The sequence below is a fragment of the Mobula hypostoma genome, chromosome 8, assembly GCF_963921235.1.
Source record: "Mobula hypostoma chromosome 8, sMobHyp1.1, whole genome shotgun sequence".
Taxonomy (NCBI): domain Eukaryota; kingdom Metazoa; phylum Chordata; class Chondrichthyes; order Myliobatiformes; family Myliobatidae; genus Mobula; species Mobula hypostoma.
In genome coordinates, this window is record NC_086104.1 from 127356895 (window position 1) to 127373012 (window position 16118).

At 44.9% G+C, this 16118-nt stretch overlaps 2 protein-coding genes across 3 annotated transcripts in view; one reads left to right on the top strand and one right to left on the bottom strand.

Annotated features, from left to right (window-relative positions):
- kansl3 (KAT8 regulatory NSL complex subunit 3) overlaps nt 1–3649 on the top strand; it is a 66415-nt gene extending 62766 nt beyond the window's left edge. The window contains exon 22 of one of the 2 annotated variants that reach the window (XM_063056755.1): nt 2943–3649. In XM_063056755.1, the coding sequence (XP_062912825.1) occupies nt 2943–3367 (425 nt within the window). In that variant the 3' untranslated portion in view covers nt 3368–3649. The remainder of the gene's footprint in view (nt 1–2942) is intronic. The other variant, XM_063056756.1, reaches the window with a different exon arrangement.
- A 2-nt stretch (nt 3650–3651) lies between these two features.
- Nucleotides 3652–15452, bottom strand: LOC134350918 (cytochrome c oxidase subunit 5B, mitochondrial-like). Its single transcript, XM_063056757.1, has 4 exons — nt 15293–15452; nt 7237–7307; nt 4668–4767; nt 3652–3875 (listed from the first exon to the last, which is right to left on the bottom strand). Exons 1-4 carry the CDS (start codon nt 15420–15422, stop codon nt 3769–3771), a joined length of 408 nt encoding a protein of 135 aa, XP_062912827.1. The 5' UTR covers nt 15423–15452; the 3' UTR covers nt 3652–3768.
- Nucleotides 15453–16118: the final 666 nt, after the last annotated feature.

The following is a 16118-nucleotide window of genomic DNA, read 5'->3' on the forward strand; positions in this document are numbered from 1 at the left end:
CAGAGAGAGAGAAGTATTCTGCAGGCAAATGACACAACAGTGGCTAACAAGAGAAGCCAAAGCCAACATAAAAGCCAAAGAGAGGACATATAATAGAGCAAAAATTAGTGGGAAGCGAGAGAATTGGGAAGCTTTTAAAAACCAATAGAACGCAAATTAAGAAGTCATAAAGAAGGAAAAGATGGAATACGAAGGTAAGCTGGCCAATAGTATTAAAGAGGATACCAAAAATTTCTTCAGATACATGAAGTGTAAAAGAGAGGCGGGAGTAGGTATTGGTAAGATGGAAAATGAGGCTGGAGAGGTAGTAATGGGGGACAAGGGAATGGCGGACGAACCGAATAAGTGCTTTGCATCAGTTTTCACTGTGCAAGACACTAGCAGTTTGGTGTAAGTTTCAGGTCTCAGGGGTCATGAGGGATGTGAAGTTGCCATTACTAGAAAGAAGGTTCTTGGGAAACTGAAATGTCTTAAAGATAGATATGTTACCTGGATCAGATGGTGTACACCCCAGAATTCTGAAAGAGGTGGCTGAAGAGATAAGTGATGTTCTTTTGAGAATCACTAGATTCTGGTCTAGTTCTGGAAGACTGGAAAATTGCAAATGTCATTCCACTCTTTAAGAAGTGAGAGAGACAGCAGAAAGGAAATTATAGGACAGTTAGTCTGACCTCAGTGGTTGGGAAGATGTTGGAGTCAATTATTAACGATTAGGTCTCAGCGTGCTTGTTGGCACATGGTAAAATAGTCTATAGTCAGCAGGTTTCCTGACAAATCAACTGGAATTCCTTGAAGAAATAACATGCAGGATAGACAAAGGAGAATCAGTTGATCTTTTGAAAATCTAAATACAAAATGCTTTTGGCAAGGCTGCTTAACAAGCTACATGGTATTACAAGAATGATTCTAGCATGGATAAAGCATTAGCTGATTGGCAGGAGGCAATGAGTGGGAATAAAGGGAGTCTTTTCTGATTGGCTGCTGATAACTAATGGTGATCCACAGAGGTCTGTGTTGGGGCATATTCTTTTTTCGTTATATGTCAGGGATTTGGATGATGGAGTTGATGGCTTTGTGGCCAAGTTTGCAGATGATATGAATAGGTGGAAGGACAGGTAGTTTTGAGGAAGTAGAGAGGATACAGAAGGATTTAGATTAGGAGAATGAGCAAAGTGGCAGATGGAATACAGTGTCGGGAGGTATTTTCTAAGTAGAGGGAAAAACACAAAAAAAAAGGGGTAAAGGAACTTGGGAGCCCGTCTGCAGATTCCCTAAAGGTTAATTTGCTGGTTGAGTCTGTGATGAGGAAGGCAAATGCAATGCTGGTGTTCATTTCAGGAGGACTGGAATATCAACACAAAGATGTAATGTTGAGACTTTTATAAAGGACTGGTGAGGCCTCACTTGGGAATATTGTGAGCAGCTTTTTGGGCCCCTTAGGAAGGATATGCTGAAACTGGAGAAGGTTCAAAGGAGGGTCATAAAAATTATTCTGGGATTGAATGGCCTGTCATATGAAGAGAGTTTGATGGCTTGGACTGTATTCACTGGAATTCAGAAGAATGAGGTGTGACTTAATTGAAACTTATTGAGTGGTGAAAGGCCGATAGAGTGGATGTTGAGGATGTTTCCTATGGTGGGGGAGTCTAAGACCAGAGGACACAGCCTCAAAATAGAGGGGCATCCTTTTAGAACAGGGATAAAGAGTGGTGAATCTGTGAAATTCTTTGCCACAGGCAGCTGTGGAGGCCTAGTCTTTATGTATATTTAAGGCAGAGGTTGATAGATTCTTGATTGAACAAGACATGAAGGGATATGGGGAGAAGGCAGGAGATCGGGGCTGAGGGGACAATTGGATTAGCCATATCAATGCAGAGTAGATTTGATGGGCCAAATGGATTTTCTTTCCTATATCTTACAGCCTTATGGTATCTACCTCACCATCACAAACAAGGCATTCCACGCACCGATCACTCTGTATATTAGTCCAGGGGTTCCCAAAATTTTTATGCCATGGACTCCGGGTCAAGAACCCTGTATCAGTCATATGCACCGGGGAAAAGTCTCTGGCTCTGCACTCAAGGTAGTACTATATTTAAGGACTTTGATGATAAACTTGCTGTGACTCATCTCTATCAAATCACCTGTCCAGCAAAACTGCCAGTCATTCAATAATTTACTAAGTTGATCCTCTGTGACTCTGGATCTGCATGGTTCACTGATATTGTAATGAGTCAGCTGAACCTTAATAGACCACTTGGTATTGATCTATGAACTGAGTATGATGGGCAAAACGTCATCCATAGTCCTACTCACGATATCAGGGCATTGCTGTCCATGCTGGGGAAGCTGTCCCAACACTAGTGAAGCATCAGCCTCAGTTGTACTTGAAGAATCATTATTTTGTAAGAGTGCTGTCAATATCACCAGCATATATTTAGGCTTCTTGACACGTCCCCAAATCTGTTCCATCTGCCACCAATGTTGAGGGCAGAATAGAGAAACCCACAGGTGGTTGTGTTCCATAGAACACACCAAGTTATTCCATCATAGTTACCATCTGAAACCTGCAACACAATCGTGAGAACCTTTAGGACTGCAGTTGCAGGGGTTAAAAGTGTTCATGCTACCCTCTCAAAGACGTTTACCAATTTTTTTTATTAGAGATTCCAGCCCATAAGCTATGGAAGGAAAACAGAGTCGGGGGAGAACATACAAGCTCATTAGATAGCGACAGAATTGACTCAAGTCTCTGGCACTGTAATAGCGTGACACTAATTAATTTTTTTGAAAGCCTCTTCTGTTTGTCTGGTTAAAAACAGCATAATTGTAGAAATATGGGGAGGTGAGTGTGATCTTGCATTGTTGTTACCTAGTATTGAGGAGCTGCACTGTCCAATGTTTAAAGCTCTAGTCAGTGTTTGATCATTTTTATTTTCCAGTTACTACAAGTCCAACAAAGACTCTTTACGTGATGTCTGATGCTAAGATGTCTGCTCTCACGAAATCTATCATCACTCCTCTGGAAATCTCAACTCAAAGATCTCTGGGGACTCCACCTTTGAACACAGCGAGTCCGATGCTGAACCCCTCCATCAGCAGCTCCAGTATGATACTCTCCAAAGCAGGACCTGTCCTCCGGAGCTCCTCCAGCACCACCAACCTAACACTGGGCAAGAGTGAAGCGAAACCTGCCTCAGGAGGGGAACGATTCAGCCTGGCAAAGAGCCAAGGCTCAGTGGCTACAAGTACAGAGACCGTGGGTAAAGTGCCCTCGGTGATGGACCAGGGTAGCACTATCATTCACACCACAGAAACTCCTTGCCTTGTAGGTCCCCTGGTGACCAGTGCACAGCAGTTACCATGACTCCCGCAGAACAGTGGGAAATGTACAGAGACAATGATTTGCGTATTCCTTATTTTTGTAATATTTTATTGCGTACATTGGACCCTGTAGTAGATGCTTCTTTTGTTGACTCCAGCTCTCACTCGATCATCCCTGCAAGAGGGGCCAAATCAGATTTCTTTCCTGCTCCCTTCACGCTGACAGGGAGTGGAACAAGCAATCCAAGTTGGAAATGAGTTGGCAGTAAAACCCTACAGCAATGACATTTCTACTGTCTCTAAGAAATAAAGACCAGGAAAACAAGCTTGTGGATGTAAGATTCATTTAATATTTATATTTCTGTAAACAATACAGTACACTAGTGGGCAAGCTGCCCCTAGGAGTGATCAACATTGGGTCCCGAACCATGCAGTAAGATTCATTCAGTGTTGGTGAGGTACAAGCTTGTAATAGGCCCCACAAGACGGACAGCGTTGAGTCTCGCCATCGTGAAGCCAGAACCAGATGACAGAAGTGTTGTCCTCCTCACCTGCAGAAACAAAGCTCTCTGTCAATACTCTGCTCCTGTTCAGATCATTGCAATACTGCACAGGGCTCTTGTGTATCAAACAGAGCTTTTCAATCACAATACCAATAACAGTCTTGGAGATAAAGCATTTTCTATTCAATCATTCAATCTTAGTAACTAATTAAAAATAGGCCTAGTCACTGTTGCATTCTATCCTCCAGAAGTCCTATAGAAATCCTGACTTCATTCCCTGACGGGGTTGAATCTGCCCCTGTAGTAAATTAATATGCAAAACTTTTTTTGGGGGATGAATTAAAATGTTCAGGGGAGAAGCATAGAGGCAACATTCCAGTCAATCAGGACGTAATGACCTGTAATTAATTTTCATGTTCTTTGGGGATAGTGCAGTCACTGTGGTAAATAGGACAATGCCCAATAGCTCTGAAAAACAAGTGTGTACTGCTCTCAGATCCAACCTCAACAATTTGCAAAAACATTAATCTCATCCATCACAAACACAGACTCTGCAGGTTAGGCAGCATTTATGGAGGGGAAGAGTCCCTGTACCAAGACTGGAAAGGAAAGAAGCAATGGCAAGAGTAAGATGGTGGGGTGGGGGGGAGAGAGAGAGAGAGAGAAGCTGGGAAGTGATGAAGGAGGAACCAGAGGGAGGTGATGGCCACCTGAGAAGGGAAGCTGAATGGAAAAAGACAGAAGTGGGAGATGGGAGAAATTATCAGAAGTTAAAGGAATTGATGTTGATGCCATCATGCTGAAGGATACCCATATGGAATAACTGACAGTGTTACTTACACACACAGCCCACCAGCCTCTTGTTGGTGATTGATGGGACAATGTGAGGATCACTCTTTGTCCCAGCATACTCCTTTGGTTTCAGTACGTTGTATGGATCCTGACGGAAAAAATGAGACCAAGTCACATGCACTGCAGTGCTAGCTCACTATTTCTAGGCCAGTGAGGCAAAGAGCCTGTTTCAAACTCAAGGCAGTGGCATATTGACACTAAACAGTGAACCTTCATTGGGTTACACACAAGCTATAACTATGAGAAACAGCAGGCTGGAACAAATGAGGTACTGACGTATAAAAAATGAAAGAGAGTACAGAAGACGGAAACCAGGAGGACTAACCTAACCGAAGGTGTGAGGTTGCTCCAGTATACAAGGTGAAAGAGAATCTTAGGGGCTTCTACAGATAGATTAAGAGCAAAAGGAAAGCAAGGGACAAAACTGGTCCTCTGGAAGATCAGAGTGCTAATCTGCATGTGGAGCTGAATAGGGGAATATCTTAAATGGATTTTTTACATCTGTATTACTGTGAAGTAGTAAAGTGGATTAGACATTGGCTTTGCAGAGGAAGCTTGAGAGTGGTTATAGATGGTTGCCTCTACAACTGATTGGAGCTCTCCAACTAGCGGTGTGCCACAGAGATAAGTGCCGGGTCTAGTTGTCCGTCATCTATATCAATGATCTGGATGATGTGTAGTAACCTGGACCAGCAAATTTTGCCGAAGACACCAAGATTGGGGGTGTAGTGGACAGCGGGGAACACTATTAAAGCTTTCAGCGGGATCTGGACCAGCTAGAAAAATGGGATGAAGATGGCAGATGGAATTTAATGCCAGGTGTTGCACTTTGGTAGGACCAATAGGGTAGGACTTCCACAATGAAGAGTAGGACACAGAGGAGTGCGGCAGAACAAAGGGATCTAGGAATGCAGATCCATAATTCCTTGTGTCACAGGTAGATAGGGTCGTAACGAAGGCTTCTGGCATATTGGCTTTCATAAGTCAATGTACTGAGTACCAGTCCTGATGGTTCCAGCCCAAAATATCATTCATTTCTATAGATGCTGCCTGACCTGTTCCTCCAGCATTTTGTGTGTGCTGCTTTGGATTTCCAGCATCTGCAGACTTGCTTGTGCTACTGACTGCAAGAGTTGGGATGTTAATTTGAAATATTATAAGACATTGTTGAGGCCTAATTAGGCATATTACGTGCAGTTTTGGTCACCTATCTAAAAGAAAGATGTAGAAGATTGAGGGGAGAGTTAGACAAAATTATGAGGGGTATAGAGAGGGTAAGCAGGCTTTTTCCACAGAGGTTGTGTGAGATTACTAAAGGACTTGAGGTTTAGTGTGAAAGATGAAATGTTTAAAGGGAACATGAAGGGGAAGTTCTTCACTCAGGACGGTAAAGTGAGGAACAAGCTGGTGAATCCAGGGCCAATTTCAACATTTGAGAAAAATATTGGATAGGTACTGAATGGGAGGGCTATGGTCTGGCTGCAGGTCAATGGAACTATGCAGATTAATGGTCCAATGCACTAGATGGGCCGAACAGCCTGTTTCTCTGCTGTAGTGTTCTGTGACTATCACATTGACAACAACTGGGCTCAATGAGACAGGATGGTCAAGGAGGCACAGCCCAACTGATCAGGGCAAGTGTGAAGGGCCTTTGATCAGCAAGTAATTGCAGCAAATGTCTAACCTGTCCCTGTCTCACTCACCTGGAATTTCACATATGATGATGAGGCAAAGAGCTAGTGGACAGCCAGGTCTTTTATCTCTGGGTCAAAATGGCTAATGCATAGCTTTTGGAGGAAAGTATAGAGTGTAGGTTGGAGATTGCATATATAACCATGTAACAATTACAGCACAGAAACAGGCCATCTTGGCCCTTCTAGTCTGTGCCAAACTACGCAGAGAGTGATGAGTACATGGAATGGGCTGGCAGTGATGGTGGTGGAGGCGGATACAATAGGGTCTTTTAAGAAACTCCTGGATAGGTACATGGAGCTTAGAAAAATAGAGGGTTATGGGTAACCCTAGGTAATTTCTAAGGTAAGGACATGTTCAGCACAGATTTGTGGGCCAAAGGACCTGTATTGTGCTGTAGGTTTTCTATATTTCTGAAAACAAAGCCATTGACTACATACAGAGAATGAAATCGAGACATGAGAAAATTAATATTTGAACAAAATTTTCAGGGGAATTTGCACAAATAAGTATGGATTGACGAGAGGAGAGGATGTTTCCTATGGTGGTGGAATCTAGTATTTTTTAAAGTGTTGGGTGCATGCAACACGCTGCCAGAGGTGGTGGTGATGGAAGCAGATGCATTTAAGAGACGCAGATAGGCACATGGATGATAGCAAGATGAAGGGCTATGTAGGAGAGAAGGGTTAGATTAATCTTACAGCAGGTTAAAAGGTCATCACATAGTGGGCCGAAGGGCCTGTGTACAGGCCCAGGCCACTAACCAACCCCCAGACGCTCTGCAATCCCACATCCTTCACTTCTAACTTTTTCTGTTGTACATTACCAGTCTTTGCCTGGAAAACTGCCAGGATTGCGTACATACCTTCCCGGTTTTCATAGCCTGCATAATTATCTTTTCCAGTCCTGTCGCCTGTTCCTCGTCAGTAGGAATGCCTGCAGTTTAGAGAGGGAGAGCACACCAAAGGTCAGTATCTATATAAACACAGTCAGCACAGGGACAGTGAAGCAGAACAAGTGCACCCTCCCAGTTAAATCACACCCCTAAAAGCAATTCAGAATAAAGGAAAAATATCACCTCAATCTTCATTCCACAACGTCTCAGAGCGGGAGGTGGCATCAGGTGTGCCCTAACCAAGCTGAATTCAGCCACTGCCTCAAATGCCATGTCCTAAAAGATCTGACTACTGCGCCCTCAAAAATCCCATTTTTTAATCAAACTACTGCAAACAATCTTGCAGTGTTTCCTCCAAATCAGCCTTTAAATTTAGATTTTCTCTATCTCTGATCCTGCAAGTGCTCATGATCTCCAGAGTAACTACTGTACCAAACCATTGCAACATTTCCTTCCTGCGGGTCTGGAAAACTGTTGCTGGAACGAGAGCAAACTCTCCCCCATCAGCTTGGCCTTGCCCCATTTGGATACAGTTAGTAAAGTTTAAACTCATCTTAAAGTCTAAAGAAAAACCAGAGAGGATGAAATAACTCGCAATCAAAGACTGATTCAACTACACCAACCAAATCATGACTGAATTACCAAAGGGGTTATTCTGTCCCAGCATTTCACCCAAAGCGATCAACTACTAACTGTGATCTCAACCCCAACTCTCAATCAATGCTGGGGTCAGAAGCCTCAGCCCAGCAACAGTAGGCAGTGCAAGGAAACAGCCAGTAAGTCTACTCTTAAAGACCATCAGGAGCAGAATTAGGCCATTTGGCTTGCAGAGTCTGCTCTACCATTCGATCATGTCTGATTAAATTTCTGTCTCAATTCCATTTGCCTGCCTGTCTTGCTAATCAAGTAATTACATATCTTCCTATTGGCTTTCAGAGCCATCAGAGGCAATACAATCCAGATTCACTACCCTTTGGCTAAAGAAATTCCTCCTCATCTCTGTTCTAAAGGGACATATTCAGAGGCTGTGCCCTCTGGTCCTAGACACACTCACTATTGGTGAAATCCTCTCCACATCCATTCTATCAGGCCTTTCAATATCAGATGCACTGTTCTGTGCTGTTGTTTCTCTTCCTGGGAACATCCTTCAGTGGGTAGTGGCATTCTCCATTTTGGTAGACTTGCCTTTACTCTTCCCCTGGAGCCAAATGCAGACAAAGAGGAGAGACCTGGCACCTCTCTGACCTGACCTCAGCACCGTCAGTATGCCACACTGTTAGTACTAACACCCAGTTATGAGCCTGAGAAGCTCGACAAAATGCAGCAGTACAAAGCAGACAGCCACAGCATGAGGATTATAGCATCAGTGGTGCAGATTGTTATGACATTAGCAATCCAGAGGCTAAATCAATTGGCACCATGATGGTGTGAAATTTAATGAAATTTTTAAAACCGCATCACTAATGACCATAAGACTATCACATCACATAAATAGTATTTGGTTCACCAATGCCCCTCAGGTAAAAGACTCCACTTTTACTTAGCCTGGCATCTCTGTACCCACGGTAATGTGGCTGACCTTGACCTATCATCAAGCTGTCCATCAAAACCCCACCATAAATCCAAGGTCAGAATATCAACCCAGTTACCAAATCTGGACACAGAAAATTTGATCCCTACCGAAGTCAACCTCTTACAAACATATTGGTGCTTAGATGAGTAAAACCAAACCACAGATCTGTCGATCCCAATGTTGTTATAATCACCAAAGAGCACTGACAACCATTCAGCTCATCAAGTCCACGCCAAACTGCCATTCTGCCCATCACGTGCCTGACTCCTTCAGAACATTTGGGTACAACTTGAGCAGGGCAGACCATTCATTCGAGGGGTATCCTTAGGTCAAAGTACTTCAGGAAACCCTCAACATTGACTGACACCCCAAGGAGTCTCCTAAACACAAATTCTGCAAATCTTCAGCAACACACACAAAATGCTGGAGGAACTCAGCAGGTCAAACAGCAGCTATGGAGAGCCTTATGATGAAATTTGGACAAAAATGGCCTACTGACCATCTATCATCCTCCCTCAGCTGTTAACGTTGAAGCAGCACTGAGGCTGAGCAGTGTATTTAGGTGATGGACAACTCCCATCAGCAAATGTGCCTCAGTCATAGATCAGTGTAAATGGCTATATGCCAAAAGGCGCTCACCAGAAGAGCCCGTAGGCTGCGGTGAGAGAATCTAACCAACCTTGTCCTCGTCCTTGTTACAGAAAGGGCAACCACTGCACAGTACTTGTAGAGATGTGCCCCATCTCCATACTTCATCAGGCAGTGTGTCACAACCATGGTACAAGTGATGGATTCATAGTTCAGAGTTTCCATCGGCCCTGTGGACTAACAACAGCAGAGCTGCTTCCCAGCCCAGCCATGAGCCTGGTGACCCGGCATACCCCTTGCTTCCAATTACTATCAAAGCAAAGGACCAACGCGAGTTCAATGGGTTACCAGATACTAAGGATGAGGTGCCGTCCTTACAAAGGTGAACAGTTCTACATGCATACCGAACAGCAAAAGCAACATGCAATGGGCAGAGCTAAGTGACCCAAACACCAAACATTCTGACAAAAGCGCTGCAGTCTTACCACAAATAAGAAAATCTGCAGATGCTGGAACACACACAAAATGCTGGAGGAACTCAGCAGGCCAGGCAAAGAGTACTGTCGACGTTCCGGGCCGAGACCCTTCAGCCTTTACCACGTCTAACTGCAGCTGGTGGGGCGACAATTCTATGCCTGCAGCTCTAAAGGAATCCTCGTCTTCATCAATGTGCAGATCAGCATGGGAGTAACAAAGACAAGGCAAAGCTCCTCCAGCCCAGTTTAGCCAGAAGTGCTGTGGATGGTGTTTATCCACTTGTTCCTGATGGCTTCACCATCACTGAGGACAGTCACCAGTCAGTTCCATGTGATGGCTGAGAACAATGAATGCAAATGGAAACTGAGAACAGACCCACTCTAATGCTAGGTTTACTTAGAACATAAACAGGCCCTTAAGCACACAATGTTAACTTGCTCTAAGACAATCTAAAGATTTCCTCCCAAACAGCCCTCTATTTTCCCATCACCTATGTGCCTAAGAGTTTCTCAAATGTTCCTATTGCATCTGCCTCTGCCACCATGAAGCTCCAGAATTAACTGATAGTCAGTGAAGCTATTCCTGTATACAGTACTGTGCAAAAGTCACTACTGCAGAGGTTCTTCAATACAATATCCAAGCCAGCCCCCCACCCCCCCCAAAAACATCTTCAGTTGTTTTACAAAGAACTTTTGCTGTAGACGATGCAATGTTGAATTCTACTAACGTTTCTCAGAAAGTGAATCAGACACAGCCTGAATGTCCAGGCTCAAACTGCTTAAACACAAATGTCATGTACTCCCAGTGGCCACTGAGTGTATGTTTGTGGTCTCCAGCTGCTGTAGTCCATCCACTTGTGCGTTCAGATCTATAGATCTATATATAGACAGACATAGACATAGACATAGGGTGCTTAAAACTTTTGTACGATACTGTGTTTGTCAATATGGAGCAGAGAGCGAGTTTGTAAATCTGGCAGGAGCAAAGGATGCTGAAAATGGCAAGGGTGGAACACCAGAGGAGCGGTGTGGAACAGGTGGCAGAGGAGTGCCAGGGGCAGGGGGTGGCATGGGCGCAGACACCGCTAGCCCGGAGACACCAGGCCAGGTCATTTGATTCCAAATAATCATTACAGAATGGCTGTCTGGTGCCTCCTGCTCCCTTCCCCTTTTCCCAACCATAATACCCCTTCCCTCTCTCAGTCCACAAGAGACCCATATCAGAATCAGGTTTATCACTCACATGAATTTTCTTTTATGGCAGTACAGTGCAATACATAAAATTATGGCAGCAGTACTGTGCAAAGGTTTTAGGCACCCTGGCATTATATAGACTTGCATAGTACTGTAGTTACAACACTGCTATCTATGATTTTACTCAGGGTAATCTTGTTCACAAGGAACAGAAATCAGACCAATTACTGTCCAATTGGTCTACCACACACCCATCGGCAAAATTAGGCTAAAGTTGTCAACAGTGCATCAAAAATAACACTGAACAATAACCTTTTCACCATAACCACGTCACAGCTGTGGTCCAAACACAGAACCAATGAGCTGAATTCAAAAGGTGGAGAGGGGATGTCAGACACACACAGAGTTCTCCCAACACGGAGCACATTCACATAGAGTACTGCCACAAGAAAGCGGCAACCATCGAAGGTTCCCACCATCCAGGCGATGCTCTCTTCTCACTGCTGCCATTGGGAAGGGGGACGGTGGGGGGGTGTGGAAACAAACTTCAGCCCACACGACCAGGTCCTACAACCATCAGGCTCCTGAACTGGTGTAGGTAATTCCAATTGCCACTACTTTCAACTCACGTTCTCATTGTCTGCATAGTTTGACATCTTTTCGAACAGAGGTTATTTGTCAGTCTGTGTTTATCTGGTGTATTTTATTTCTTTTCCCTATGAATGCCCGTAAGAAAATGAATCTCAGGGTCATATATGTACTTTAATAAGAAATTTACTTTGAACTTTGAGTGTGGCATCAAGGAACTCGACACTAAATCTTAGCAACACTGAAGCCAATGGCCATTCCTAAAGGATAATTAATTATACAGTTGCTAGGTCGCTGCTGCAGAGGTTCTTCAATACAATATCCAAGCCAGCCCCCCACCCCCCCCAAAAACATCTTCAGTTGTTTTACAAAGAACTTTTGCTGTAGACGATGCAATGTTGAATTCTACTAACGTTTCTCAGAAAGTGAATCAGACACAGCCTGAATGTCCAGGCTCAAACTGCTTAAACACAAATGTCATGTACTCCCAGTGGCCACTGAGTGTATGTTTGTGGTCTCCAGCTGCTGTAGTCCATCCACTTGTGCGTTCAGATCTACTCTTCCACACACCACCGTTGGGATGTATGGTTATTTGAGTGACTGTCATCTTCCTGTCAGCTTGAACCAGTCTGGCCATTCCCCTCCGACCTCTCATTAACAAGGTGTTTTCACCCACAGAAATGCCTCTCATGATATTTTTTTGCAACATGCTCTGTAAAATCTTTAGGGACCATTGTGTGTGAAAATCCCAAGAGATCAACAGTTTCTGAGATACTCAAACCACCCAGTCTGGCAAAAACTCTATTACCACACAGTCAAAGTCACTTAAATCACATTTCTTCCCCACTCTAATGTTTGGTCTGGACACCAACTAAACCTCTTGACCATGTCTACATGCTGTTATGCATTGAGTTGCTGTCACACGACTGGCTGATTAGATATTTGCATTAATGAGCAGATGCACAGGTGTACCTAATTCTGAGTGTCACCATGTACTAACCGGAGATTCATTGTCCTGCAAGCTTCAAATCCTACCTCTGGCAGTATTGTCATTGTTAGCAATATACACAATAGAAAAGACTGAAGACTAGACACAGCCTGCATAATGAAAGGCACCAAAGGTATGATTGATAAAAATCAAAATATAACAACAGACAGAACTTATTTAAGAAGGTTCAAGAGGATGCATGGTTTGTAACTCCATTTTGCAAGTCTTCACCAAACAGGATATGACTAACATCGCAAAGTAGCTGTACAATGGATGTTATGCACAGACACAAACTGCATTCACGGGGACTGGTAATTGTTGGAGATGCAAGCTCACAGTTCTGCAGGATAGCATTTCCAGCAATGCAGCTGATGAATTCCTTTTAATTTTCCAAAATCACTTAGATCCAGGGAACTTCTTATTGGACTGGGAAATAGCAAATGCATCCCCTTTATTTAAAAATGGAGGGAAACAGAAACCAGGAAACTATAGGCCTGCTAACATCAGTCATAATGGAAACTTCCAAAGTCATTTACAGATAATATAACTGATTTTTTTTAAACCAAAGGGACCTTTTACAATGGCTATGTGAATTTATAAAGATCTTTGAAGTAACAAGCTGTGGATAAACAGAATTGATAGAATACTGAAGGTTTCCATTTGATAAGGAAGGACAGCAAAGGTTATTGCAGAAGAGAAAAGCTTAGCATAAAATAGTAACACGTGGGTGTGGGATAAATGACTGAATGGCTAAAAGAAGGTTCTTTTTCTGCAATATACGTACCAGAAGGAAACCAGGTTGGGTCTTCCTTATAAATAAAAGACCAAGGAAGACGCTAAAGGAATGGTTGATAGATTTGCAGATGACACAAAGGTCAGTAGCAAAGAGGACCATAGGATACTACAAAGAGACAGGGACAGATGGAGTGAGAGAGTAAAGAAGTGGCAAAGAGACCGTAACAAAATGTGAAAATGTCTATTTTGGCAAGAAAATGAAAAGCATTATCTCCCAGATAGCAGATCACAAAGCTTTGAGACACAGAGGAACACAAATGGGCAAGCTTGTGTATAATTAGCCATGGCAGGTTGCCGGGAGAGCATTAGGAAAGCGGACAATCATTATCTATCACTTAGCAAAATGAGTAATGAGTACAAAAGTTGGAAGGATATGGTTCAATCTGAAGTCAAAGCCCACTGCAGGCCTGGAGGCCTGTCTTGGAGCTGGAGGAATAAAGGAGCGACAGAGCAAGAATTTCGATATTCATGTGATGACTAAGCAAATCAGAATCAGCTGTACAAGAACCACATCTGGGAGACTGCATTCAGTATTGATCTTCTCAAAGATGTTAATAAGCAGCTCAGGTTTATTAAGTAAACTTCTGAAATGGATAGATGGTCTTATGAGAAACAGCTGGCCCACTATTGCTTGGAGAGGATACTAGATTGAAATATTCCCAGTAGTCTTGACAGAGTTTGCATGTAGTGGATGTTTCCTCTTGTGGGCTAAGGAGCTAAGGATTATTGTGCAGAAACCTGCAGGCACCCATTCAGAATGGCAAGACACATTTTAATTTCCCTCAAAGGGCTGTTTTTAAAGAGTTCAAAACACTCTTTAAAGTGCAGTGGAGACAGACTCTTCCAATATTTCAGGCAGTGATTGGCAGACTCTTGGAAAAAAAAAGAAGAAAAATACTACAAAAAGATGGCAGACTTTAAACCATAATTGGATTAGCTATGATTTTAAATGTCAAAGCCCACCCGAGTATCCTACTTCTACAAGGTACATTCTGCAGCTTGCCCAAACTCTATCACTCAGCTTCAACAATCAGACTCCCCTTCCACCCACCCAACACCCCCCATAACCCTACTCAGGTCACCCACACATCCAACCAACCCCCTGGGCCTCTCACATGCACTCCCTCCATCACCCATCATTCCCGCCCCATCCCCAGCTCCCTCCCCACAACCCCACTCAGGTCACCCACACATCCAACCAACTCCCTAGTCCACTCCCTCCACCCCCTCATTCCTTCCCTCCATCACCCATCATCACAACCCCACTCAGGTCACCCACACATCCAACCAACCCTCTGGGCCTCTCACATGCACTCCCTCCATCACCCATCATTCCCGCCCCATCCCCAGCTCCCTCCCCACAACCCCACTCAGGTCACCCACACATCCAACCAACTCCCTAGGCCACTCGCGTCCACTCCCTCCACCCCCTCATTCCTTCCCTCCATCACCCATCTTTCCCTCCCCATCATCACAACCCCACTCAGGTCACCCATACATCCAACCGACCCCCTGAGCCTCTCACATGCACTCCCTCCATCCCCTCATCCTTCTCTCCTTCCACCCCTCATTCCTTCCTTCCCTCCCTCCCTCCACCCCTCATTCCTTTCCTCCCTCCATCCCCTCATTCCTTCTCTCCCTCTACTCATTCCTTCCCTCCCTCCACCCCCCTCATTCCCTCCCTTCACCCATCATTCCCACCCCATCCCTAACTCCTTCCCCACCAGTCCCCGAGCGGTTCCTTTCCAGTTTCCGGCTGGTGACCTTCAGGCCTAGGCTTTACTCTAGACTAAGGCCCTCGGCCGCCTCTCCCTTCTCACTTACCACCCGATGCCAGTCGCCGACCGGGGACGCGGCCCATGCCCAGGGCAGAGCCGGGAGCTCGAGTCGCCACCAGCCCCAGGCCCCGCCGCCCACCGAGCAAACCCAACACCGACGCTGCTCGTGCCGCCATCTTCCCCTCAGAGTAGGCCCCACCTACTCGCTCCGCCCCACGTGATCATCACGTCGCACGCTTCCCCTCGAGGCCTGTGATTGGTTGGCTGGTGGACCAGCCGCCCATGTGATCGTCCAGACACCCGCCTACCCCCAAGGAACTCCGATTGGTTGGCTGGTTGCCTAGCGACTAGGCGGTGACTGTTGAGCAGGCGCAGGAGGCCGGACTGTCAGTAGCGTCGCGTGTTCGATTCCCGTCCGCGATGTTGTCTGCGTGGATTTCGCCGGAGCTCCTGTTTCTTCCCACATCCCGGGACTGGGTAGGAGAATCGATAGACAATAGACAATAGGTGCAGGAGTAGGCCATTCGACCCTTCGAGCCAGCACCGCCATTCACTGTGATCATGGCTGATCATCCACAATCAGTCCCCTGTTCCTGCCTTATCCCCACATCCCTTCACTCCGCTATCACTAAGAGCTCTATCTAACTCTTTCTTGAAAGCATCCAGAGAGTTGGCCTTCACTGCCTTCTGAGGCAGAGCATTCCATATATCCACCACTCTCTGGCTGAAAAAGTTTTTCCTCAACTCCGTTCTAAATTGTCTACCCCTTATTCTTAAACTGTGGCCTCTGGTTCTGGACCCCACCCCCCCAACATCGGGAACATGTTTCCTGCCTCTAGCCTGTCCAATCCCTTAATAATCTGTCCTGACGA